Here is a 27776-nt window from a genome sequence, read left to right as displayed (position 1 = left end):
AGGGTGTCTGGTTGGTCTGGGTTAAATCATATGCATATCATAGTTTTAAATATGATGCATGTATCTAGATAAATGTCCTCAAACAAATGAGATTAAGAGAAAATGTTTCTCTGGTTATTCATGGAGGTAGGTACCAGGCAGCTAGAGCATGATCAATACCAGACTTAGATATTTTCTTGTTAGGTTTTTTTCTGGTATCAGGTTTCCCAAAGGCAAGAGCCTATTGTCTACCCAGAGATTTACTTGGACTTGTGTTAGTAATTAGTTAGTACATTAGAGATGTTCAGTAAGTTAGAAACTGTTGTTCTGGGAAATCTGGGTTCATTTACCAGCCCTGACAAAGCCACTGACAACTATCTGTTAATTTCAGCTCCAGTGATTCCAGCCCTCTCTGGCCACCCAGGCATTGCCTGCATGTGGTGCATGTTCATATGTGTAAGCAAAATGTTCATATAATAAAAGATATATTTTTAAAACAGAAAATGGTATTTGTATGGAAATTTAAATCTATTACATTTTTATTTTATTTTGGAAAAAAAAGTTTCCTATATTTACACATTAGAAAATGTTGAGTGTTGGGCTGCCAATATGTCTTAATGGATGGGGCACACTAGACAGACATGCAACTCCAACAATTTGTCCTCTCATCTCCACATGTACTCAATTGTATACCCACACTAATATTTAAATATATAAATATGGGTTGGAGTAGCAGCTCATAGGTTACAAGTGCATACTGCTTTTTCAGAGGATCTGAATTCAGTTTGGGTACCAATATAAAGTGGTTTACAAATTCCTGCAACTGAAACTCCAGGGGTTCTGATGCCCCTTACTGCCAAAACCTACACTCATGACACACATCCACATGTTGATGCACACACATAAATACAATTAGAAATAAACCTAAAATAATAATACTATGAAAATTATATGTTAAGGATTTATATGACAGTAAATTTGGCTAGATGAATAAATATGACTGGGTTAAGTTTCACTGCTTAATTTGAAACCATAAGGCCTAGGTTATTTCTATTATATAAAACCCGGGGATCCATCCTGTAATCAGCCACCAAACTCAGACACTACTGCATATTCCAGCAAGATTTTGATGAAGTGACCCTGATATAGCTGTTTCATATGAGGCTATGCCAGTGCTTGGCAAATACAGAAGTAGGTGCTTACAGTCAGCTATTGGATGGAACACAGGGCCCCAAATGTAGAAGCTAGAGAAAGCACTCAAGGAGCTGAAGGAGTCTGCAACCCTAAAGGTGGAACAACAATATGAATTAACCAGTACCCCCAGAGCTTGTGTCTCTAGCTGCATATGTATCAGAAGCTGGCCTAGTCGGCCATAATTGGGAAGAGAGGCCCCTTGGTATTGCAAATTTTATATGCCCCAGTACAGGGGAATGGCAGGGCCAAGAAGTGGGAGTGGGTGGGTAGGGGAGCAGGGCGGGGGGGTGTTAAGGGAACTTTTGGGATAGCATTTGAAATGTAGATAAAGAATGTTTCATATGAGGCTATGCCAATGCTTGGCAAATACAGAAGTAGGTGCTTACAGTCAGTTATTGGATGGAACACAGGGCCCCAAATGTAGAAGCTAGAGAAAGCACTCAAGGAGCTGAAGGAGTCTGCAACCCTAAAGGTGGAACAACAATATGAATTAACCAGTACCCCCAGAGCTTGTGTCTCTAGCTGCATATGTATCAGAAGCTGGCCTAGTCGGCCATAATTGGGAAGAGAGGCCCCTTGGTATTGCAAATTTTATATGCCCCAGTACAGGGGAATGGCAGGGCCAAGAAGTGGGAGTGGGTGGGTAGGGGAGCAGGGCGGGGGGGGGTTGTTAAGGGAACTTTTGGGATAGCATTTGAAATGTAGATAAAGAAAATATCTAATAAAAAAGAATAAAAAACCTTAAGTGATTAATTTAAGAATTTTTTCTGTGCCCTCTGTGTTTGTTGTTTTACTCTGTGCCTCTGTGCCTCTAAGCAAATAAATATACAATGGCATCTGTATTTTAAAATTTGTCACTAAGAGGGGCAAATCTGTCATCTGGTACAGGCTAATACCCAAACCAATAATGCCTGTCAACAGTCAAGACAACTTCCAAGAACACAATTGTATATCCTGAAACACTGATATTGCTATGGCTAGGAAGTCTTGTTATTGGATGAAAAAGATTGCACAGGTCCACAGAGGATAGACCCTTAACTCAGTCATCCTATTAGCTTCTACTACATGGTTCATGTTGTCATGGCTCTGAGGTTATAAACCCCAGCTTTTTTAATTGAGTGGTACTCGCTGTGTGTTTAATTTGATATCTTAAAAAAATGAAGCTGGTGTAAATATTCAATCAATTTAATGGTTATTAAAAGAATATCATTATATCCCTATGTGTAGCCAAGTAACACAAAAAAAGTTTTATCAAGTTTGTAAGAATGGCTCCAGCTCCATGGCCCAGTAAGTGTCTCCCATCCTATAAGTATGCCTAGTATAGTAGCCTAAAGAGAACAAAACCTTAAGCTGATATTAGCTAGAATTTGTCCTGCTTTAATCTAGTTATTTTCTTTTATGTTTTTAGAGACAGAGTCTTTTGTAGCCCTGAATGCTCATGACCTCAAACTAGCTATATATTCAAGAAGCACTAGCAGGAGCTAGAATGGCATAGCTGTGGTGGTTTGGACAGCAACTACAGGGACAAAGATGGAGCAGAGACTGAATAACCACCCCAACTTGAGAACAATCCCATGGGAAAGCATCAATCCCTGACAGTATTAATGATACTCTGTTATGGTTGCACATCCCGAAACACTGGTATTGCTATGGCTGGGAAGGCTTGTTACTGGATGAAAAGATTATTATGGTTGTCTAGTGCAGGATACAGGAGTCTAGTCTGGCTTTCTCCTGAGAAACTCTACCCACCAGCTGACTTAGACAGATGCAAGCATGCACAGTGGATGGAGCTTGGGGACTCTTATGGAAGAGTAGTGGGAAGGATTGTGGGCCTAAACAGGATAGGAACTCCACAGGAAGAACAATAGAGTCAACTAATCTGGACTAAAACCAGCAGCCAAATTTCACACACAGGCTGGACCTAGACCTCCATGGATATATGTAGCAGATATGCAGTTTGGTCTTCATGTGAGTCCCAAACAACTGGAATGGGAGCTATCCAAAAAAACCTGTTGCCTGTCCATGGGACATCTTCTTCTAGCTAGGCTGCCTGGTCTAGCCTCAGTGGGAGAGGATGCATCTAGACTCAGAGAGACTTGATGTGCCAGAGGAAATTCCACGGGGCTCCATCCTCCCAGTGGAGAAGGCAAGAGGGATAGTGGAAGGATTATGGTAGGAGGTGAGAGGATGGGAGCAGTGAGTGGGATTTGAAGTGAATAATAAAAATGAACTAACAGATAAAAAATTGTACCCTATTGTCTGGAGTATTTGAAAAATTGTCCCCCAGTTGATGGGATGTTTCGGAGTGTTTAAGAGGTGTGGCCTTTCTGGACAAGGGTGTGGCTTGGGGCAGGAATTAAACATTTATAGCCTCACATCACTTTCAGTTCACTCTCTCTGAGTCATGCTTACAGTTGAGGTGTGATCTTATCTTCCTGTTCCTATCACCATGCCTGTGTATTATGATACCTCTTTCCATAATGGACTCTATTACTTTGGAATGATAAGCCAAAATTGATTCTTATATGAGTTGCTTTTGGTCATGGTGTTTTATTGCAGCAAAAGAAAAGTAAATTAAACAATGACCACATCCAGTTATTCTCAATATCTTATATGTATATGTCTATATGATCATTGCCAAATAATTGATAATCTTATCTCCATGAGGAAACAGATATAGAGACAATCATGTTGGCGCTGCTGACTAGACAACAAAGCACATAACTAAGAACCAGCCAACACAAACATGTGGTTTGGCTGAAGATTTTGGATGGATGCTTCTGACATATACAGCATCAGTTAAATCATAATGGTGTCGAAGTGTATATGAAGAACAGAAAAACTGGGACAGGAAAATCATTTTAACACCTCTAAAATGTGAGGTGATTTATTGGTAAAATATTCCCCCCAGAAGACTTTTGGTATGCTCTACACCTTGAGATAGTCTAAGGTTGCAAATTTGAAGTCTTCCTTTACTGTATTGAGAAATTCAGACCAAAGGTAAGGTCTATGTGCAAGGAGATGAAGGCCTATTCAGTCATAGCACATGTCTGGTAACAGGATAAGTAAGCACATGACAGAACTCCACTGCAGCTGAGTCTAGCACTGGGTACCTGAGAACACAGAACTCAGGAAGTTAAAGGAGAAAACCATGAGTTCAAGACAAGTCTAGTCTACATAGTAACTTTGAAGGCATCCTGAGATACATAGTGAAATATTTTCAACAATATAAAGAACAAACAAAAGAGGTGATGGGGGGAGGGGTTAGGGAGAGAAAGGAGGAGGAAGGGGGAGGAATGCCCATTTGTTGTTTTGAATGGTATTGTTTAAAAAGCAAATAAATGAACAATTTCTTGGCTAGTTAAGGAAAACAATATTAATATTAGCATCTGCCTTACTAGTTTCAATGGATCCTACATTTTCTTTTCTTGGTAATAGTCATGTGCATTAGGACAATCTCCCTGACCCCATTTAAAGGATGGTCTGTACATAGTACTCATTGCTCTCTCCAACCTTTCTCAACGATTGGACAACTCAACACTGACATCACTTTCACATTATGGGTGTTAGCTTGGTGTTTTAGTGAGACCCCTAAGAGTGAGCATGGGGGTGTCTGACTTTACATGCTCTTGGGACACTTTGTCTCTTGCTTGCTTGCCTCTTCCAGTTCAATATGAGGGTTTGTGCCTAGTCTTATTGTAACTTGTTAGGCATGTTTAGTTGATATTCTTGGGAGGACTTCCTTTTTCTGAAGGTAAATGGAGGAGCAGTGGATGTGGAAGAGAGGAGAGAGGGGACAGGGAGAGGAAACTACAGTTGAGATGTAATATTTTAAGAAAGAATCTCCTACTTGGGTAACTTTCCTCATATGTCCCCTTTCTCCCCATACTTACCTCTCCTTTCTGTCTGAGCCATGGTTGAGAGGTCTTCCCGATTGACCTGTAGAAACAGGCTCAACACCATATCCCATGCCTTTCCTGGATAATGTGTGTACAATTGCATTACCAGGTCTTCTTTGGAAGTGTTTTTGATCTTAGTCCAGGAGATAGGTTTAAGTTTAAATTTCTCTGGCTCTTTCCTGAGATGTTCTTTAAATCTCTGGAACTCTTCATCACTGAGCTTTTGCAAATACTGCAGCAAGCCATACCCAGATGAGTCCATCATCTTGGGACAGTGACCTCAGAATCTAGAGGTTGATAAATCTTCAAAACAAAGAAATAAGTGACATACAAAGAGGTTTGACATGAGAGTCCAGTCTCAACAACTTAAAAGAGTCAAAGTTATTGATATCATGTGTTCCTTCCTTCAGATATATGTGGATTCATACTTCACCATTTCACTATATTTCATATAAATCCATTGTTAAAATTAATGGCCAGACATTAGTGGCAAACACCTTTAATCCTAGTCCTTGGAAATAGACAGAGGCAGAAAGAACTCTGAGTTTGAGATCAGCCTGGTCTAAAGAATGAGTTCCAAGACTGCCAGTGCTACACGGAGAAACCAAGAGTGTCTCAAAAAGCCAACAAAAACAAAAACAAAAACAAAAAACCTTAATACTAAGGCCACAGTCAGTGAATGATAAAAAGATTAGGAAAAGATCTTTACCAATCTTACATCTGATACAGGCTAATATTCAGAATATACAAAGAACTCAAGAAGGTAGACTCTTGAGAACCAAATAACCCTATTACAAAATGGGGTACAGAGCTAAACAGAGAATTCTCAACTGAGGAATACCAAATGGCTGAGAAGCACCTGAAAAAAATGTTCAACATCCTTAGTCATCAGAGAAATGCAAATCAAAACAACCCTGAGATTCCTCCTCACACCAGTCAGGATGGCTAAGAAGAAAAACTTAGTGACAGCAGATGCTGGAGAGGATGTGGAGAAAGAGGAACACTCCTCCATTACTGGTGGGATTGCAAGCAGGTACAACCACTTTGGAAATCACTTTGGGAGTTCCTCAGAAAATTGGACATAGTATTATTGGAGGATTCTGGAATACCCCTCCTGAGCATGTACCCAGAAGATGCTCCAACATGTAATTAGGACACATAATCCACTATGTTCATAGTAGCCTTATTTATAATAGCCAGAAGCTTGAAAGAACCCAGATACCCTTCAACAGAGGAGTAGATAAAAAAAATGTGATACATTTACACAATGGAGTACTACTCAGCAATTAAAAACAATGAATTTATGAAATTCTTAGCCAATGGATGGAACTAGAAAATATCATCCTAAGTGAGGTAACCCAATCACAAAAGAACACACACGATATGTACTTACTGATAAGTGGATATTAGCCCAGAAGCTCAGTATACCCAAAATACAATTCGCAAAACACAGGAAGGAAACTCAAGAAGAAGGAAGACCAAAGTATGGATAGTTTGATCCTTCTTAGAAGGGGGAACAAAATAACCATAGAAGGAGTTACAGAGACAAAGTGTGGAGCAGAGAATGAAGGAATGACCATCCATAGACTTTCCCACCTGGAGATCCATCCCATATACAACCACCAAACCTAGACACTATTGTGGATGCCAACAAGTGCTTGCTGACAGGAGCCTGATATAGCTATCTCCTGAGAGGCTCTGCCAGTGCCTGAAAAACAGAGAAGTAGATGCTCACAGCCATCCATTGGATGGAGCACATGGTCCCCAATGGAGGAACTAGTAAAGGGACTCAAGGAGCTGAGGGGTTTACAGCCCCATAGGAGGATCAACAATATGAACTAACCAGTATACCCAGAGCTACCTGGGACTAAACCACCAACCAAAGAGAACACAAGGATGGGCTCAAGGCTTCAGCCACATATGTAGCAGAGGATGGCCTTGTGGGACATCAATGAGAGGAGAGCCCTTGGTCTTGTGAAGGCTCAGTGCCACAGTGTAGGGGAATGCCAGGACAGGGAAGTGGGAGTGGGTGGGTTAGTGATCAGGGGGAGGGAATAGGGAGTTTTCGGAGGGGAAACAAGGAAAGGGGATAAAATTTGAAATGTAAATAAAGAAAATATCTAAAAAAAATAAAGCAAAAAAGAAAGTTTGTTTGGGGGGTCTTTGTGTGTATGTTTATGCACTGTTTGCGGGCAGTACACGTGGAGGCTAAATGAGGACATCAGATCACCTCAGACTGAAGTTAGAGTTGGTTGTGTGCCACCCTGTAGGTACTGGAAATAGACCCCAAAGGGATGACAGCCCAGAAATGGAGAATTACTGCACTATAAGGTTCCATTCAAACAGAGTATCAAAATGTTCAAAAGGATCACATGGAACTCAGAAAACTGATTAGGATGGCAACTATTCAATACATAGTGATGTTCCATGAATACACATGTAAAAAATCAAGTTGGTTAACTGAATTTACCACAGAGCCAGTCTAACTAAAATCAGACTAAGACTGATAACACAATCATTTCGCCCTTCCTGGATGGCAATTCTGTCCTTATATACTGCCACTATAATCATGCAGTTCAGACTATTGCCAACAGACTATTGCTACATCTGTCTGCATAACAGTTTTTTAATCTTCTAAAACTGAAATCCTATTAGTTAAATAAGACGCTCACATTCTACTTTCAATCCTGAGGGCTTTCTTTTTACCCAATTGTCTTTGTTTTATCATTTGAGACAGGGTCTCACTTATGTAGCCTTGCCTGGCCTGGAACATGATATATAGACCAAGATTACTTCAAACTGAGCTTCAACTGCCTAACTTCTAATCTTTGCTGGGATTAAGGTTGTTTGCCTTCACACCTAGTCATTTCATTTCATAAAACTGATACATATTCTTGCATGCAGTGAGTTTTATGGATATATTTTCATATAAACATAAAATGTACTTTAACCTGCTCCTTCCAACATTCCTTTATTTTCTGTTTCCTTCCTTTTCCCTACTGGTAGTCCCTTCCATTCCACTAGATAATTTGCTTCTACTTTTCTGTCATATATTATATAAAATTCTAAAAAGAGTATCATTCATATATATATGTGTATATATATATATATATATATATATATATATATATATATATATATAGTGTGTGTGTGTGTTGTATAATTTAAACATCTATATAAGAATCCCATGTTCCAAAAGTTAGAAAAAATGTGTCATATTGTCTTTTTTTGGTCTGACTCAATATGATTAGTATCAATCACCAGTTCTATCCACTATCCTACAAATGAAATGATTTCATTAATTTCTGTTGCTGAGTTGAATCTCCACTATGAAAGGGATTTTTGAGGGGATATCATCATTTTCTCTATAGTGACTCACTAAGGTGGGACCAGTCAGGAGTGCACACACTGCAGAAGCAGCAGAACAGCTGGAACAGGGTCCTAACTGCCTCCATCTGCACCAGGGCTGTTCTGAAGCCCTCTGTGCACTAGTCTTGCCAGGAGAGAGGTACTCTCCTATGAGTGCTGACACAAGTTTACAGACTCATAGGAAGAACAAGCTCCAGGCAGATACAGCAAGAATATCTAACACAAGGGATTGCCAGATGGCAAAAGGCAAATTCAAGAATCTTGCCAACAGAAACCAAGACTACTTGGCATTATCAGAACCCAGTACTCCCACAACAGCAAGTCCTAGATACCCCAACACACTGGAAAAACAAGATCCAGACTTAAAAATCATCTCTCATGATACTGGTAGAGGATTTTAAGAAGGACATAAGTAACTCCCTTAAAGAATTACAGGAAAACACAACCAAACAGGTGAAGGAACTGAACAAAACTATCCAAGATCTAAAAATGGAAGTAGAAATTATAAAGAAACCACAAAGGGAGACAACTCTGGAGATAGAAAACCTAGGAAAGAAATCAGGAGCCACAGAAGCAATCATCACCAACAGAATACAAGAGATAGAAGAGAGAATCTGAGGTGCAGAAAACTCCATAGAAAATATTGACACAATAATCAAAGAAAATTCAAAATGCAAAAAGATCCTAACTCAAAACATCCAGGAAATCCAGGACACAATGAGAAGACCAACCTAAGGATAATAGGTTTAGGTGAGAATGAAGATTTCCAACTTAAATGGCCAGTAAATATCTTCAACAAAATTATAGACGAAAACTTCCCTAACCTAAAGAAAGAGATGCTCATGAACATACAAGAAGCCTACAGAACTCCAAACAGTTTGGACTAGAAAAGAAATTCCTCCTGTCTTAGACTAATTAAAACACCAAATGCACTAAAAAAGTAAGACTATTAAAAGCAGTAAAGGAAAAATGTCAAGTAACATAAAAAGGCAGATCTATTAGAATTACACCAGACTTTTCACCAGAGACTGTGAAAACCAGAAGATCCTGTACAGATGTCATATAGACCCTAAGAGAACACAAACGCCAGCCCAGGCTATTATATCCAGCAAATCTCTAAATTACCATAAATAAAGATACCAAAGTATGCCATGACAAAACCAAATTTATCCAATATCTTTCCAGAAATCTGGCCCTTCAAATGATAATAAAGGGAGAACTCCAACACAAGGAGGGGAACTACACACTAGAAAAAGCAAGAAAGTAATCTTTCTTTTTTTTTTCTCATAAGGAGACTAAATTTTTTATTTTTTTATTTATTAGGTATTTTCTTCATTTACATTTCCAATGCTATTCCAAATGTCCCCCATACCCTTCCCCCTCCACTCCCCTACCCACCTACTCCCACTTCTTGGCCCTGGCATTCCCCTGTACTGAGGCATATAAAGTTTGCAAAACCAAGGGGCCTCTTTTCCCAATGATGGCCTACTAGGCCATGTTCTGATACATATGCAGCTAGAGACACTAGAGACACGAGCTCTGGGGGTACTGGTTAGTTCATATTGTTGTTCCACCTATAGGGTTGCAGTTCCCTATAGCTCCTTGGGTACTTTCTCTAGCTTTCCATTGGGGACGCTGCGATCCATCTAATAGCTGACTGTGAGCATCCACTTCTGTGTTTGCTAGGCCCTGGCATAGCCTCACAAGAGACAGCTATATCAGGGTCCTTTCAGCAAAATCTTGCTAGTGTATGCAATGGTGTCAGCATTTGAAGGCTGATTATGGGATGGATCCCTGGGTAAGGTAGTCTCTAGATGGTCCATCCTTTTGTCTAAGCTCCAAACTTTGTCTCTGTAACTCCTTCCATGGGTGTTTTGTTCCCAATTCTAAGAAGGGGCAAAGTGTCCACACTTAGGTCTTCTTTCTTCTTGAGTTTCATGTGTTTTGCAAATTGTATCTTGTATCTTAGGTATTCTAAGTTTCTGGGCTAATATCTACTTATCAATGAGTACATATCATGTGAGTTCTTTTATGATTGGGTTACCTCACTCAGGATGATGCCCTCCAGGTCCAAACATTTACCTAGGAATTTCATAAATTCATTCTTTTTAATAGCTGAGTAGTACTCCATTGTGTAAATGTACCACATTTTCTGTATCCATTCCTCTTTTGGGTGGCATCTGAGTTCTTTCAAGCTTCTGGCTATTATAAATAAGACTGCTATGAACATAGTGGAGCATGTGTCCTTCTTACCAGTTGGAAAGTCTTCTGGATATATGCCCAGGAGAGGTATTGCGGGATCCTCCAGCAGTACTATGTCCAATTTTCTGAGGAATTGCCAGACTGATTTCCAGAGTGGTTGTATAAGCTTGCAATCCCACCAACAATGGAGGAGTGTTCCTCTTTCTCCACATCCTCTCCAGCATCTTCTGTCACCCAAATTTTTTATCTTAGCCATTCTGACTGGTGTGAGGTGGAACCTCAGGGTTGTTTTGATTTGCATTTCCCTGATGATTAAGGATGCTGAACATTTTTTCAGGTGCTTCTCAGCCATTCGGTATTCCTCAGGTGAGAATTCTTTGTTTAGCTCTGAGCCCCATTTTTAATGGGGTTATTTGATTTTCTGGAGTCTACCTTCTTGAGTTCTTTATATATATATATATGGGATATTAGTCTCCTATCTGATTTAGGATAGGTAAAGATCCTTTGCCAATCTGTTGGTGGTCTTTTTGTCTTATTGATGGTGTCTTTTGCCTTATAGAAGCTTTGCAATTTTATGAGGTCCCATTTGTCGATTCTCAATCTTACAGCACAAGTCATTGCTGTTCTATTCAGGAATGTTTCCCCTGTGCCCATATAATCAAGGCTTTTCCCGACTTTCTCCTCTATAAATTTCACTGTCTCTGGTTTTATGTGGAGTTCCCTTATCCACTTAGATTTGACCTTAGTACAAGGAGATAGGAATGGATTAATTCACATTCTTCTACATGATAACCACCTGTTATGCCAGCACCATTTGTTGAAAATGCTGTCTTTCTTCCACTGGATGGTTTTAGCTCCCTTGTCGAAGATCAAGTGACCATAGGTGTGTGGGCTCATTTCTGGGTCTTCAATTCTATTCCATCGGTCTACTTGTCTGTCGCTATACCAGTACCATGCAGTTTTATCACAATTGCTCTGTAGTACAGCTTTAGATCAGGCATGGTGATTCCACCAGAGGTTCTTTTATCATTAAGAATAGTTTTTGCTATCCTAGGTTTTTTGTTATTCCAGATGAATTTGCAAATTGCCCTTTCTAACTAGGTGAAGAATCGAGTTGGGATTTTGATGGGGATTGCATTGAATCTTTAGATTGCTTTTGGCAAAATAACCATTTTTACTATATTGATCCTGCCAATCCAGGAATGCAGGGATGGTTTAATATACAGAAATCCATCATCGTAATCCACTATATAAACAAACTCCAAGACAAAAATCACATGATCATCTCGTTAGATGCGGAGAAAGCATTTGACAAATTCCAACACCCCTTCAGGATAAAAGTCTTGGAAAGATCAGGAATTCGAGGCCCATTCCTAAACATAAAAGCAATCTAGTGTAAACCAGTAGCCAACATCAAAGTAAATGGTGAGAAGCTGGAAGCAATTCCACTAAAATCAGAGACTAGACAACGCTGCCCACTTTCTCCCTACCTATTCAACATAGTACTTGAAGTCCTACCCAGAGCAATTCGACAACAAAAGGTGATCAAGGGGATACAAATTCGAAAGGAAGAAGTCAAAATATCCCTTTTTCAGATGATATGATAGTATATATAAGTGACCCTAAAAATTCCACCAGAGAACTCCTAAACCTGATAAACAGCTTCAGTGAAGTAGCTGGATAGAAAATTAAGTCAAACAAGTCAATGGCCCTTCTCTATAGAAAGGGTAAACAGGCTGCAAAAGAAATTAGGGAAAGAACACCCTTCACAATAGTCACAAATAACATAAAATACCTTGGTGTGACTCTAACTAAGGAAGTGAAAGATCTGTACGATAAGAACTTCAAGTCTCTGAAGAAAGAAGTTAAAGAAGATCTCAGAAGATGGAAAGATCTCCCATGCACAAGAAAGTAATCTTTCAATAAACATAAAAGATAGCCACATGAACAGAATTCCAACTGTAATAATAAAAATAACAGGAATGAACTTTTCCTTAACGTCTCTTAAATCAGTGGACTCAATTTCCTCCCCAAAAGACTTAGAGTAACACACTGGTTATGTAAAAAGGACACAACAAATTGTTGTATACAGGAAATGTACCTCAGTGACAAAGACAAACACTACCTCTGAGTAAAAGGCTGTAAAACAATTTTCAAGCAAAATGGTTCTAAGAAACAAGCTGGAGTAGCCATTTTAATATCGAATAAAATCAACTTTCAACCTAAATTTATCAAAAAAGAGAAGGAGGAAGACTTCATACTCATAAAAGGTAAAATATACAAGAATGAACTCTCAATTCTGAATATCTAGGTCCAAATGCAAAGGCTTCCATATTGATAAAAGAAATTTTAGAAAAGCTTAACACACACATTGAACCGCACACAATAATAGTGGAAGACTTCAACACACCACATTCATCAATGGACAGATTACTGAAACAGAAACTAAACAGAGGCAGAGTAAAACTATCAGAATTTATGAAAGAAATTGATTTAACAGATATCTATAGAACTTTTTATCCTAAAACAAAAGGATGTTTTGCCTTCTTCTCATCATCTCATGGTACCTGCTCCAAAATTAACCATATAATCTGTCACAAAACTGACCTCAACAGATACAAAAATATTGAAATAATCCCATGCATCCTATCAGATGACCACGGACTAAGGCTGATCTTCAATAACAACATAAGTACTAGAAAGCCCACATAGATATTGAAGCTGAATAACACTCTATTCAATGATACCTTGGTCAAGGAAGGAATAAAGAAAGAAATTAAAGACTTTTTAGAGTTTAATGAAAATGAAGCCACAACATACCCAAACTTAAGGGACACAATGAAAGCAGCCCTAAAAGAAAAACTCATAGTTCTGAGTACCACCAAAAAGAAACTATTGAGAGTATACACTAGCAACTTGACAACACACCTAAAAGCTCTAGAACAAAAGGAAGCAAATTCACCCAAGAGGAGTAGACAGCAGGAAATAATTGAACTTAGGGCTGAAAACAACAAAGTAGAAACAAAAAGAACTATACAAAAAAATCAACCTAACCAGGAGCTGGTTTTTTGAGAAAATCAACAAAATAAACTTTTAGCAAGAATAACTAGAGGACACAGGGACAGTATCCTAATTAACAAAATCGGAAATGAAAAGGGAGACATAACAACAGAATCTGAGGAAATCCAAAAATTCATCAGATCCCATTACAAAAGCCTATACTCAACAAAAACTGGAAAATCTGGAAGAAATGAACAATTTTCTAGACAGATACCAAGTACCAAAGTTAAATCAGGATCAGATTAATGATTGAAACAGTCCCATATCCCCTAAAGAAATAGAAACAGTAATTAATAGTCTCTCAACCAAAGAACCCCAGGACCAGATGGGTTTAGTGCAGAGTTCTATCAGACCTTCAAAGAAGACCTAATTCCAATACTCATCAAACTATTTCACAAAATAGAAACAGTAGGTGCTATACCAAATTTGTTCTATGAAGACACAATTATTCTGATACCTAAACCCCACAAAGACCCAAGAAAGAGATAACTTCAGACCAATTTCCCTTATGAATATAGATGCAAAAACACTCAATAAAATTCTCACAAACCAAATTCAAGAACACAACAAAAAGATCATCCATCATGATCAAGTAGGCTCCATCCCAGAGATGCAGGGATGGCTCAACATACAGTAATCCATCAATGTAATCCAGTATATAAACAAACTCAAAGGAAAAAAAAAACACAGGATCATCTCATTAGATGCTGGAAAGCATTTGATAAAGTCCAACACCCCTTAATGATAAAAGTCTTGGAAAGGGAATTCAAGGTCCATACCTAAACATAGTAAAAGCAATATACAGCAATTCAGTAGTCAACATTATACTAAATGGAGAGAAATTTGAAACAATACCACTAAAATCAAGGACTAGACAAGGCGGCCCACTATCTCCCTACTTATCCCATATAGTACTTGAAGTCCTAGCCAGAGTAATTTGACAACAAAAGGTCAAAGGGATACAGATTGGAAAGGAAGAAGTCAAAATATCACTATTTGCAGATGATAAGCTAGTATACATAAATGACCCCAACAATTCCACTGGGGATCTCCTAAACCTGATAAACGATTTCAGCGAAGTTGCTGGATATAAATTAACTCAAACAAATCAGTGGCCTTTCTCTACACAAAGGGTAAACAGGCTGAGAAAGAAATTAGGGAAGCATCACCCTTCACAATAGTCACAGATAATATAAAATACCTTGGTGTGACTCTAACAAAGTAAGTGAAAGATCTGAATGAGAAGAACTTCAAGTCTCTGAAGAAAGAATTCGAAGACCTCAAAAGATGCAAAGATCTCTCATGCTCATGGATTGGCAGGATTAATACAGTTAAAATGGCCATCTTGCCAAAAGCAATCTACAGATTCAATGCAATCCCTATCAAAATTCCAACTGAATTCTTCACAGAGTTAGAAAGGGCAATTTGCAAAGTCATCTAGAATAACAAAAAAAAAAAAAAAACTGGGGCTGGTGAGATGGCTCAGTGGGTAAGAGCACCTGACTGCTCTTCCGAAGGTCTGGAGTTCAAATCCCAGCAACCACATGGTGGCTCACAACCATCTGTAACAAGATCTGACTCCCTCTTCTGGAGTGTCCGAAGACAGCTACAGTGTACTTACATATAATAAATAAATAAATCTTAAAAAAAAAAACCTAGGATAGCAAAAACTATTCTCAATGATAAAAGAACCCCTGGTCAAATCACCATGCCTGACCTCAAGCTGTACTACAGAGGAATTGTGATTAAAAACTGCATGGTACTGGTACAGTGAATAGAATTGAAGACCCAGAAACGAATTCACACACCTATGGTCACTTGATCTTTGACAAAGGAGTTAAAACCATCCAGTGGGGGGAAAACACCATTTTCAACAAATGGGGCTAGTACAACTGGTGGTTATCATGTAGAAGAATTGATCCATTCTTATCTCCTTGTACAAAGCTAACTGGATCAAGGAACTCCACATAAAACCAGAGACACTGAAACTCATAGAGGTGAAAGTAGGGAAAAGCCTCAAAGATACATGCACAGGGGAAAAATTTCTGAACAGAACATCAATGGCTTGTGCTGTAAGATCAAGAATTGACAAATGGGACCTCATAAAATTGCAAAACTTCTTTAAGGCAAAGGACACTGTCAATAAGACAAACAGGCAACCAACAGATTGGGAAAAGATCTTTACCAATCCTAAATCCAATAGAGGGCTACTATCCAATATATAGAAAGAACACAAGAAGCTAGATTCCAGAGAACCAAATAACCCAATTAAAATGGGGTGCAGAGCTAAACAAAGAATTCTCTACTGAGGAATACCGAATGGCTGAGTAGCACCTCATTCGCAAAACATATGAAACTTGAGAAGAAGGAAGGCTAAAGTGTGGATACTTTGATCCTTCTTAGAATAGGGAACAAAATCCACATGGACGGAGTTACAGAGACAAAGTGTGAAGCAGAGACAGAAGGAACGACCATCCAGTGACTGCTCTACCTGGGGATCCATTCCAAAAACAACCACCAAAACCAGACACTATTGTGGACGCCAACAAGAGCTTGCTGACAAGAGTCTGATATAGATGTCTCCTGAGAGACTCTGCCTGTGTCTGATAAATAGAGAAGTAGATGCTCACAGACATCCATTGGAAGGAGCACAGAGTCCCCAATGGAGGAGCTTGAGAAAGCACCCAAGGGGCTGATGGGGTTTACAGCCCCATAGGAGGAACAACAATATAAACTAACCAGTATCTTCAGAGCTCCCTGGGACTAAACCACCAACCAAAGAAAGCACATGGAGGGACTTGTGGCTCTAGCTGCATATGTAACAGAGGATGGCCTAGTTGTTCAGCAATGGGAAGAGAGGTCCTTGGTCCTGTCAAGGCTCTATGGTCCAGTACTGGGGAATTCCATGGCCAGAAAGCCAGAGTGTGTAGGTTGGTGAGCAGGGATAGAGAAAGGGGAAACCAGGAAAGAGGTTAACATTTGAAATGTAAATGAAGAAAATACCTAATAAAAAAGTAATAAAAAAAGAAAAGGACTTTCTATTTTCATTGAGGCATAAAAATCATACTCATCAATAGGAAGTTTTGCAAACGTTCAGTACTTTTGTACACTGGGTAATGTTCAAACCACAGAATAACACCCTTCTCCAAAAATATTTCTTTGTAGTGAAAACATCAAAAATCCTTCAAATGTTTTTGAAACATATGCACATTATTATCTATAATCAACCAAGTATGAATTAGAACACCAGATACTTTTAATATTTTTAAAAAATTATTTTAACTTTTCTTCCAATAAAATACTTTATGTCTAGCAATACAATTTACATATTAAGTAATAATATAATAGAATGGCTTAATATAGTATTAAACAAAATGAAAAAGGTGAAATTTTCACATGGTAAACTTCTCCCCACAATGTAAAAAAAAAAAAAAAAAAGTCACATTCTAAGTGGATCAATACAACCAATGTATTCACTAGCTAGCCATGTCTAACTCCTATTACACTAATGGTCAGTTGCTTTAAAAAGAACATAATCCTTACAATGAATACCTCAAAAGAATTCACATTTCCACTTTTAGAAAAAAAGTAAACAAGAAAAAAATCTATGGCCTGGAGAAACAGCTTAGGGATTAGGAACATTGGCTGCACTTGCAGAACACCTGGATTTGAATCTCAGCATCTACACAACACAGTGGTTCATAGCCACCTGTAATTCAGTGCACTCACTGATAAGTGGATATTAGCCCAGAAACTTAGAATACCCAAGATACAATTTGCAAAACACATGAAACTCAAGAAGAAGACCAAAGTGTGGATACTTCACTCCTTAGAATAGGGAACAAAATACCCATGGAGGGAGTTATACAGACAAAGTTCAGAGCTGAGACGGAAGAGAGGACCATCCAGAGACTTCCCCACTCGGGGATCCATTCCATAAACAGCCACCAAACTCAGACACTATTGCATATGCCAGCAAGATTTTGCTGACGGGACCCTGTTATAGCTGTCTCGTGTGAGGCTATGCCAGTGCCTGGCAAATACAGAAGTGTATGCTCACAGTCATCTATTGGATGGAACACAATGGAGGAGCCAGAGAAAGTACTCAAGGAGCTGAAGGGGTCTATAACCCCATAAGAGAAACAACAATATGAACCAGCCAGTACCCCCCAGAGCTTGTGTCTCTAGCTGCATATGTAGCAGAAGATGGCCTAGTCAGCCATCATTGGGAGGAGAGACCCTTGGTCTTGCAAAGATTATGTGCCCCAGTACAGGGGAATGTTAGGGCCAGGAAGCAGGAGTGGGTGGGTTGGGGAGCAGGGTGGGGAGAGGGTATAGGGGACTTTTGGGATAGCATTTGAAATCTAAATGAAGAAAATATCTAAAAAAACAAAAAGGCATAGTCTTATTGAACCCAGGCAGACCTCAGACTCGCTGTGAATCTGAAAACATCCCTGAACTTCTGATTGTAGTTGATCTTTGCTATATCATGGGTTCTTCTATTTAACAACCCTATACCCCCTGTTTTCACATCCCAGGACACTAGATAGGAGAGAAACAAGGATAAACAAGTGGACAGAGATTCCTGAATCTAATTTCTTTCCTTTTGTTTCTCTTTTGACCATGGCTACTAACAAACCATAACCAGTCTCCCTAAATGACCAACAACCTCCCTTTGGGGCCCTACCATTTATATACTCTTTGAAACTTGCTGAATTCCAAATTTCACACAATTGCAGAAATCATCTGCAGCTGGCAAAACCATGCTTCTGCTAGAGCATGAGGCAAATCATGGTCAGCTCTTGCAGACAGCTAAAAGTAGTTCTACATACCTACAAATGAGAATAAAGTGAAATCACAGTCTTATAATATTTCTGTGTGTTTTTTTTAAAAGAAACCCAGAATTCTAGAATTCACAAAAATGCCACTACATCTTATCCTCCAGTATCCACCTCCCAAGTGTTGGGATCACAATTGTGATCTAACATTGCTGATTAAAAGAAAAATCAATCACAAGTGTGGAGGGAGGGAGGGAGGGAGGGAGGGACCTGAGAGGGAAAGTGGACAGGGGAGGGGAGTGAAGTGGGACAGGGTAACCTGATCTGGTATTGAGTGAGGGAAAATGAAGCCCTGAGGGCCAGCAGAAAGAATGGAAACAAGCAATCTCAGGAGATAGGAGGTTGGGGGGACCCTCCAGAATGCACCAGAGACCTGGAAGGTAAGAGATTATCAGGACCTTATAAATGCCCTACAGTATGGAGAAATGACTTATAGAACCCACCTCCAGCAGGAAGACAGGACATCAAGTGAGGGATGGGGTTGTCATCCCACAGTCACCTCTCTGACCCATAATTGTTCCTGTCTGAAAGAATTACAGGTATGGAAATGGAGAGGAGCTTGAGGAAAAAAGGTCTAGTGACAAGCCCAAAGTGGGATCCAGCTCAAGGGGAAATCCCAAGGCCTGACACTGTTACTGAGGCTATGAAGTGCTCACAAAAAGGGACCTGTCATGACTGCCCTCCAAACGACCCAACAAGCAGCTGAAAGAGTCAGATGCAAATATTTTCACCCAACCAATAGATGGAAGCAGCTGACCCCTGTTGTTGAATTAGGGAAGGCTGAAAGAAGTTGAGGAGAAGAGTGATTCTATAGAAGGAGCATCAGTCTCAATTAGTCTCAATCCCTGAAATCTTGCAAACACGGGACCACCAAACAGTCAGCATTCACCAGCTGATATGAAGCCCCCAACACACATACAGTAGAGGACTCCAGGGTATGTGTTCATTTAGAGATGATGTACCTAACTCTTAAGAAACTAGAGGCCCCAGGAAATTAAGAAGGTCAGGTAGGGTGGGGGTGGGGGTGGGGGTGAGGAGAAAGTATGGGATGTGGAACAGTCAGAGGGTGAATGGTGGGGTGAATAAAATATGGAGTGTAAAAAATAAAAGACAAAGTATCAGCTCAGAGCCCCCTGACCATGTTTTCAGACCAAGTTCTCAGCACAAAGGAGATTTCTTGGCTTCAGAGAATGACAGAGGGCAGGAAAAAGAAACAAACACAGGAGATAGAGAATGAGGGAGAAGAAGAGAGGAAGGAGACTGAGAAAAGAGGAAAGTGGTAAGGAGTATTTTGTTCATGGGTGGGGTGGGCAACAAACTGTCTCAAGATAGAGAAGAGACAGACATGGCACATAGGCCAATAGTGGCTTATAAAGGTACAAGGGGAAAGCCAGTGTTAGGAAGATGTATTTTATTTTAACTGGGAATGTTAGTTAGATAAGCCAAAGGAGGCTTTTGATTGCTGGACTTCCAATACTTTTATACCTGGTCATTGGTAGTTAGCTTCAAGAGGAGGGATTGGCCAAATAAGGGGATAGACTTTTGGGAACTAGCTTTAGGGGTATAATCTAGTGGCATTTAACAAGGCAGAAGAAATGAGGGAGAAGGGCAAGCCCTGCCAGAGCCATGCCAGTCACATTTGACGTGACCAGAGCTCTGTTACTGATATGATACAATTCTGAGGAAGGAATCCCCAGCTCCATGCATGCCAGACCTGGCCAGCACCAATTAAACTGTTTTTAGCCCTAATTAAAAAAATGAGCCTTGACTCCTTTTAGATGGATTCTTTTCTTTCATCCAATTTAGAGTAGGAAATAAAGAAGTTTAATTTTCTTTTTTACTTAATTTATTTTGAGACAGTTTTCACTGTGTAACCCTAGCTGGCTTGAAACTCCCTATGTAGACCAAAATAGCCTAAAACTCACAGAGGTATGTCTGCATCTGCCTCTTGAGTACTGAGGCTATAGTTGTGTGTCACTATGCCCATCCTATTACATTTTGGGGGGGGAGTGGGGGGCATGCATGTGCTACAGTGCACATGTGAAGGCCAGAAAAACTTCTGGGGATGTTGTTCCTCCTTCTATCAAGTAGGTGCCACAGATGCAACTCAAATAGCTGCCTTGGTAGCAAACACCTTTCCTAGCTGAGCCATCTCATCAGCCTAAGGGAAATATAGACTTTTAAAGGGAAGAAATCTCAGGTACACAGTCTCTACAAATTGGCATACTTTTCATTACAATTCTTCCTTGCAACAATAAAAAGAAAGATGTCATCTCTGGATCCCCCTCTTCTGTTCATTCCTCTAAACAAGTAAGAGAACAATTGAGAAATGATACAGTGATGGTAAAGTTAATTGTATGGACTTATATAAAATCATAGTAAATAATGAATGAGGGCTAAAGGTTTAATCATGATTCTGTAGACTATCAGTAAAGCATTGAATGGAGGAAACAGACAGAGATAAAAGATATTTCAGTAGAGAAAATGAGTTCCTTACCCATTCCAGACCTGGTCCCATGGGCTAGTACTTATTGAAGGGCCACTGTGAAAAACTAAGACTGACTAAGAAGTCATGCTAGCTTCTTGATTGGCTGTATACCTCGCCCTTTCATTGGCTGCTATGGCTCTATCATTGGCTGCAGGCTTTGTCAAAAATATTTCACCTGTGCTATTAGGTTTCAGGTATAAGTGATCACCATTGAGTTGTATCCTGGAAACTCTTGCGATGCTGGTAATGCAATTATATTAATTGCATTATATTAATTATTACAATAATTATATTATTATAATATAAGATAGTGACAGTTTAAGCCCAGTACCTATCTGAACAGCTTTTTGCCCCCAATGAGAGAGACAGGTTATGGGATCCATTCAACATATAATCAAAATATTTCCTTTATTTTGTGTTTTTTTCCCAATGGAAAACATTTTATCGGTATAGATTTTAACAGCAGGATCTGAGATTTGTCTGTGAGGAAGTAAATAGTGGCTCTTGAATGACTGGTTACATTTAAAAAGCACAGAAGCTGATGTCTTTGGGTGTCTAACAGCTCTCCGAGTTCCTCCTGCATCTCTAACATCAGGTGAGAGCTGATGTGTGTAAGGCTTTTCTCACCAAGTCACCACACTATCTGACTGACCTATGTCAACAGGAATATTACTATACCTAATTTCCAAAGTACTTGAGGGTATCAGAGAAGAGGCTAGAGTTGAGAAGACAGCTGCCTGGTCAACACAAATTTTAATCACTTTCCTATGTTGCCCCACTGCGGTGTTACTCAGCCTTACTAATGCTGTCACCATTTAATAGTTCTTCATGTTATAGTGATGCCTCTGCCCATAAAATTTTTTTCATTGCTACATCATAACTGTAATTTTGGTACTGTAAATATCTGTGTCTTCCAGGTGTCTTGGGCAACCCCTGTGAAAACATCATTCTACTCCCAAGTAGGTTTAAACTCACAGGTTGAGAACCATGTGTCTACAGGAAACCTGAACCCTGTTCAGGAATAAAAGGTCCTGTGATGGGGCAGTGGACAGGTGTGACTGAATTTTATTTAGGGAAATAGAGATTAGAAACTTCTGAATCCTCTCTACAAGATCTGAACCAACAAATGCTTTACACCTGTCTTGAAATTCTGTCCAGATTTCCTCACATTGCATCTCTAAATGATACCTAGCTGTTTCAGATAACACATTACAAGAAATACATCTTGATGTCTTTTTAAAACATGATATTATATTTATTTTTTGGGAGCCATGCACTTGTCGATGTCAGAGGACAACTTGTAGGAGTCAGTACTCTTGTTCCACCTATATCTCCCAGTGATTAAACTCAGAGTGTCATGCTTGGTAGCAAGCGCCTCTACCCACTGAATCGTCTCACTGGCCCCTTGTTTTCTCTCTTTCATTTTTATATTTATTATCTTAAGGGCTGGTGAGATTGTTTAGTGGATAGAGCATTTGCTGGGGAAACACTAACAGTCTGAGTTTAATTCCCAGAACTGTCATAAAAGGTACATGGGGAGAACGAAGTCCCAACCTGTCCTCTGACCTTCACATATGTGACATAACATAGAAACATGTATCTTCACAATAGCAAATACATAAAGAAATAGTTACTTAATTAATTGAAGTTTCTGATAGGTGCTATGGTATTCTAAAGGGTTCAAAGGTGATTTGTTCTTGTGTTCTCTTCTTGGTGATTTCTGTGGCCTCTATCACTACCTGTCTGACAAATACAGAGGTGAATGCTCTCAGCCAACCATTGGACTGAGCACAGGGTCCTCAATGAAGGAGCTAGAGAAAGGATCCAAGGAGCTGAAGGACCTTGCAGCCCCATAGGAGGAACCAACCAGTACCCTCAGAGCTCCTAGGGACTAAACCAGCAACCAGAGTATACATGGAGGGACCAATGGCTCCAGCCTCCAGCTGCATATTTAGCAGAGGATGGCCTTGTGTGACATCAATGGGAGGAGAGGCCCTTGGTCCTGTGAAGGCTCAATGTCCCAGTGTAGAGAAATGCCAGGACAGGGGAGCAGGAGTGGGTGTGTTGTTGAGCAGGGGGAAGAGGGGTGGGATGGGGGTTTTGGATTGGAAACCAGGGAAGGGGATAACATTTGAAATGTAAATAAAAATGTAATAAATAAAAATGAAAAGACAGTTAAAAAGAAAACAAAAAAGGAAATGGATATTATAATAAATTTGATGGTGTTGCTGATAAGATGGTTATGGATAAGGTGATGATAAAAATGACAGGGATGGAAAAGATGATGGCGGTTATAATAATGGACAAAGTTAGTATATGTTTTTCTCTCCTAAATATAAAAATTTAACTTGGTTGTACATATTGGGTATACATCAGTATACAAATAAATATACATAAAAATATATATAAAACATATAAAATGTACATGATATAGTTTTAATATATTAAAGTACAAAATAAATATAGGTATATTTAAATTGAGTATATTTAAGTTAAATTTATTTAAATACAAAATAATTATGTATAATATATAAATATATTAAAATATATTAGATTGACTATATATATGTGGTATATGTAAATACAAATTATCTGCCTGTTATGTGGAGTCTCAAACGTTTCAAAGATTTTGTTTTTTATAGATACTGTCAATGGTACTTAGAAGGCAGAGGATTTTTTTTAACTTAGTATAATATATTATATTAATTTTACCTGTATGGGAATCTTTCAAATCCTGAATTTTTTCCATCGGTTATTTATTTGCTCTCCATACATCTTGATCTCAACCCCACTCTCCTCTCTGTAGCTCCCTTGCACAGCTACAACCTCCATTGCTCCATCCCTGTTTCCTCTGAGAAGGAGGAGGCTCCTCCTGGATTCCAATCCACCTACCCTAGCACATCACCTTGCTGCAGGAATAAACACATCCTCTCAATCTGAGGCCAGACTACCAGCCCACTTAGGGGAATAGGATCCACATTCTGGCAATAGAGTCAGGGAGTCCACACCTCAATTATTGAGCGACCTGCAGGAAGACCAAGCTGATCATCTCCTATATATGGGGAGAGGGGTTATTTGGTTGGTCGTTCAGTTTCTGTGATCCCCCAAGGGTCTAGTTTCGTTGACTCTGACAGTCTTCTGGTAGAGTCTCTATCTGCTCCAGGTACCTCAATCCTTACCCCAACTCTTCATCAAGATTCCGCAATCTCCATCTAATATTTCCTTGGATATATTTGCATCTGTTTCCATCAGCTGCTAGGCAGAGCCTCTCAGAGGACAATTATGCTAGGCTCCTGTGTGCAAGCACAACAGAGTATCATTAATTCTTTCATAAGTGTCCCCAAGCTCCATCCACTCTTTGGCTGTGAGTGTCTGTATCTGAGTCTGCTGCTGGGTAGAGACTCTCAGGGATACCAGGCTGCTGTCTGCAAGCATACAGAGTATCATTAATAGTGTTAGGGCTTGGCTCTTGCCCATGGTATGGGTCTCAACTCTTTCTCCATCCTCTGTGCCTGCATTTCTTGTAGACAGGATAAGTTTTAGGTTGAAATTTTTATGGGTGGATTGGTGTCTCTATCACTGCACTGGGGTTTCTGTCTGGCTACAGCAGGTGGCCTCTTCTATCAGAGACCATCCCATGAGAAAGTGAGCCCTTCACAATCTCCCTAACAGGCCAAATGGCCTTGTGCTAGGAGCTGGTTATCACCCCCTTCCTCCCTATTCCCTTCCTGGCACCTGAGGCTGTAAAAGCTGAATTATAGTCCCCTCTTCCCTATCTCTTCCTGAGTTCCCATGACATCCAAGGACATGAGTCATGCCTGAGCCCAGCCTGACACCCAAGGCTGTCAAGGAGGATCGATGTTCCCAAGATAAGATGCAGAGTGCCCGCTGCCTGGCACCTGACTTCGGCCCTCATGTCAGAAGATGCCCACTTCTTTGTTCTTTGCATAACTCTCCCTCGACCCCTCCCCTATTCCCCATGATGTATGCTTTAAAAAGAAGGCACCTCAGCATAATAAATGAGACCTCGATAGGTACCCTTCCTGGTCTCCTATTTCTCTTTTTCTTCCTCCCATCTCCTTCCAGGTTTGCGGTCCCCCTCGCACCCACGAATAACTGAATCCCGCAGGATGGGATACTCTTCAGATTTTCTATCACAAATGTAGTGAGTCACAGCTCAGGACACACCCGTTGTTTCTTGGGTGCCCCTCTTATACCAGGTCTCTGTCTTGTTCTGGAGATTCTCCCCCACCTCCCCACCCACATCAGTTGCAGATTTCCATTCTTTCTCATGGCCATATTGCCATCTCTCCTGTCCTTCCCCACACCTGATTTTGAACCCCACATTCCCCTCTCCAACCCTCTCCCCCAGATGCTCCTCCCTCTGTCTCTTTTGACTATTTCAGGATGCTATTTTCTAGCACTATCATTTTGCCTGAAAATATCACTGACTAGTGTTCCCGTTGTATAAATGAACCACATGTTTTTTTATCCATTCTTTACTTGAGAGACATCTGGATTGGTTCTACTTCCTAGCTATTATGAACATAGTTGAACAAGTGTCATTGTTGTAGGCTAGGGCATCTTTTGGGTATATACACAGGAGGGGTATAGCAGGGTCTTGAGGTAGAACTATTCTCAAATTTCAGATAAACCACTAAATTGATTTCCAGAGTCACTGTACAAGTTTGTACTCCAACCAGCATGGAGAAGTATTCTTCTTGCTCCAGATTCTCACCAACATGTGCTGTTGGTTGAGTTTCTTCTCTTAAGCATTCATACGGGTGTGTAATTTGAAATCTTGGAATCACTGTGATTTGCATTTCCCTGATGACTAAGGATATTGAACATTTCTTTAAGTATTTTTGGGCCATTATGGAACAACAGTTCTCAGAATTGGAGTCACAGACAGGTGTGAGCTCTCTAACATATATACTGAAAACCGAAGCTGTGTCAGCTACAAGAGCAGCCTGTGATCTGTGGAACTCTTCTTTATTCTTTTTGGTTTGAGTTAGATGGTATTACATTCTAAAAACTCTATTTCAATGATGACTAGAGATTCTGACAAATTTTTCAACTTTCTTTGTTTTTAAAGTTATCTTACCTTACAGAAGCTTTGCAGTTTTATAAGTTCCCATCTGTCAATTCTTGATTTTAGAGCATAGACTATTGTTGTTCTGTTCAGGAAATTTTCCCCTGTGCCCATGTGCTCAAGGCTTTTCTCCACTTTCTCTTCTATTAGTTTCAGTGTATCTGGTTTTATGTGGAGGTCCTTGATCCACTTGGACTTGAGCTTTGTACAAAGAGATAAGAATGGATCGATTTGAATTTTTCTACATTCTAACCACCAGTTGAGCCAGCACCATTAGTTGAAAATGCTGTTCTTTTTCCAATGGAGGGTTTTAGCTTCTGCTGCACCTGGGGATCCATCCCATATACACTCACCAAACCCAGACACTTTTATGGATGCCAACAAGTGGTTGCTGACAGAAGCCTGATATAGCTGTCTCAGGAGAGGCCCCACCAGTATCTTACAAATACGGAGGTGGATCTTCGCAGTCTACTATTGGACTAAGCTCAGGGTCCCCAATGAAGGAGCTAGAGAAAAGACTCAAGGAGCTGAAGGGGTTAGCAGCCCCATAGGAGGAACAATAGCTCTCAGGGACTAAATCACCAACTAAATCCCATGGTGGGACTCATGGCTCCAGCTGCATATGCAGCAGAGGACAGCCTAGTTGGTCATCAGAGGGAGGAGAGGGCCTTGGTCCTGTGAAGGTTCTATGCCCCAGTGTAGGGGAATTGCAGGGCCAGGAAGTGGGTGTGTGTGGGTTGCTGAGCAGGGGAAGTGGGAGGGGATAGGGAGTTTTCAAAGGGGAAACCAGGAAAGGGGACAACATTTGAAATGTAAATAAAGTAAATGCCTAATAAAAAATAAAATCTACCAGAAAAAAAAATAAAGTTAGCTTACAAAATAGTAGGTTTCTTATAGCATTTTTATTCAGTCTTAGTTGATCTGCTCATTTCCCTGCCCTTATTCCTGCTTCACATTCCAACTGCCAGTTACTTCCCTCATACCTTAATATCACATTATCACACTTTTCTATTATTCTTTCTACCATTTTCTTTTTAAGCCTCCATTTCTCCAACTTCCTTGGGTTCCTTTCTAGTATGCTTGGTGAAGTATACCAGCTTTGAGATAGACCTATCTCTAATATAAGAACATTTACATAAAATTTAAAAGCTAGGGTATGTACGAGAAAGAAAACAAGACCTGTTTACATTTTTGGCCTTACTTACCTAACTTAATAGTGTGTGGGTGGAGGAGTACCCTCATAGAAGCAGGGGGAGGGAGGGTGAGATAGGGTGTTTCTGGAGGGGAATCTGGGACAGGGGCTAACATTTGAAATGTAAATAAAGAAAATATCCAATAAAAAAAGAAAAGAAAAAATATACTATTTTCCTAGTTTCAATCATTTCCCATTTTTCTTTATAAGTGATGATTCCTTTGTGTAAATGCACCACATTTTCATTATCTGCTCATCAGTTGATGGAATGAAACTTAGACTGCACCAATGGTCTTTCCTGGTCTCTCACTGTCCCAAGTCTAAGTTGCTCTACATGACCCTTTCTTGACTTCAAACCCAGTACCCCCTGAGGGAATCTTCTTACACATTATCAAGTCCAGCTGCAGTACAAGACACAACCTTTTTCATCCCTGGAACACAGCTTCATTATCGTCTCAGAAAA

The 27776-nt window shown here is 39.8% G+C and overlaps 1 protein-coding gene across 3 annotated transcripts in view; it reads right to left on the bottom strand.

The window, feature by feature from the left end:
* Nlrp9a (NLR family, pyrin domain containing 9A) overlaps window positions 1-21126 on the bottom strand; it is a 39126-nt gene extending 18000 nt beyond the window's left edge. For 2 of the 3 annotated variants that reach the window (NM_001048219.2, NM_001048220.2), the window contains exons 1-2: window positions 21039-21126; window positions 5067-5375 (exon numbers count right to left, since the gene is read on the bottom strand). In NM_001048219.2, the coding sequence (NP_001041684.1) occupies window positions 5067-5337 (271 nt within the window). In that variant the 5' untranslated portion in view covers window positions 5338-5375; window positions 21039-21126. The remainder of the gene's footprint in view (window positions 1-5066; window positions 5376-21038) is intronic. The other variant, NM_001302792.1, reaches the window with a different exon arrangement.
* Window positions 21127-27776: the final 6650 nt, after the last annotated feature.

This window comes from Mus musculus, chromosome 7 (assembly GCF_000001635.26).
Source record: "Mus musculus strain C57BL/6J chromosome 7, GRCm38.p6 C57BL/6J".
In the NCBI taxonomy this organism is placed as follows: domain Eukaryota; kingdom Metazoa; phylum Chordata; class Mammalia; order Rodentia; family Muridae; genus Mus; species Mus musculus.
This window is presented reverse-complemented; position numbering and strand designations above follow the sequence as displayed.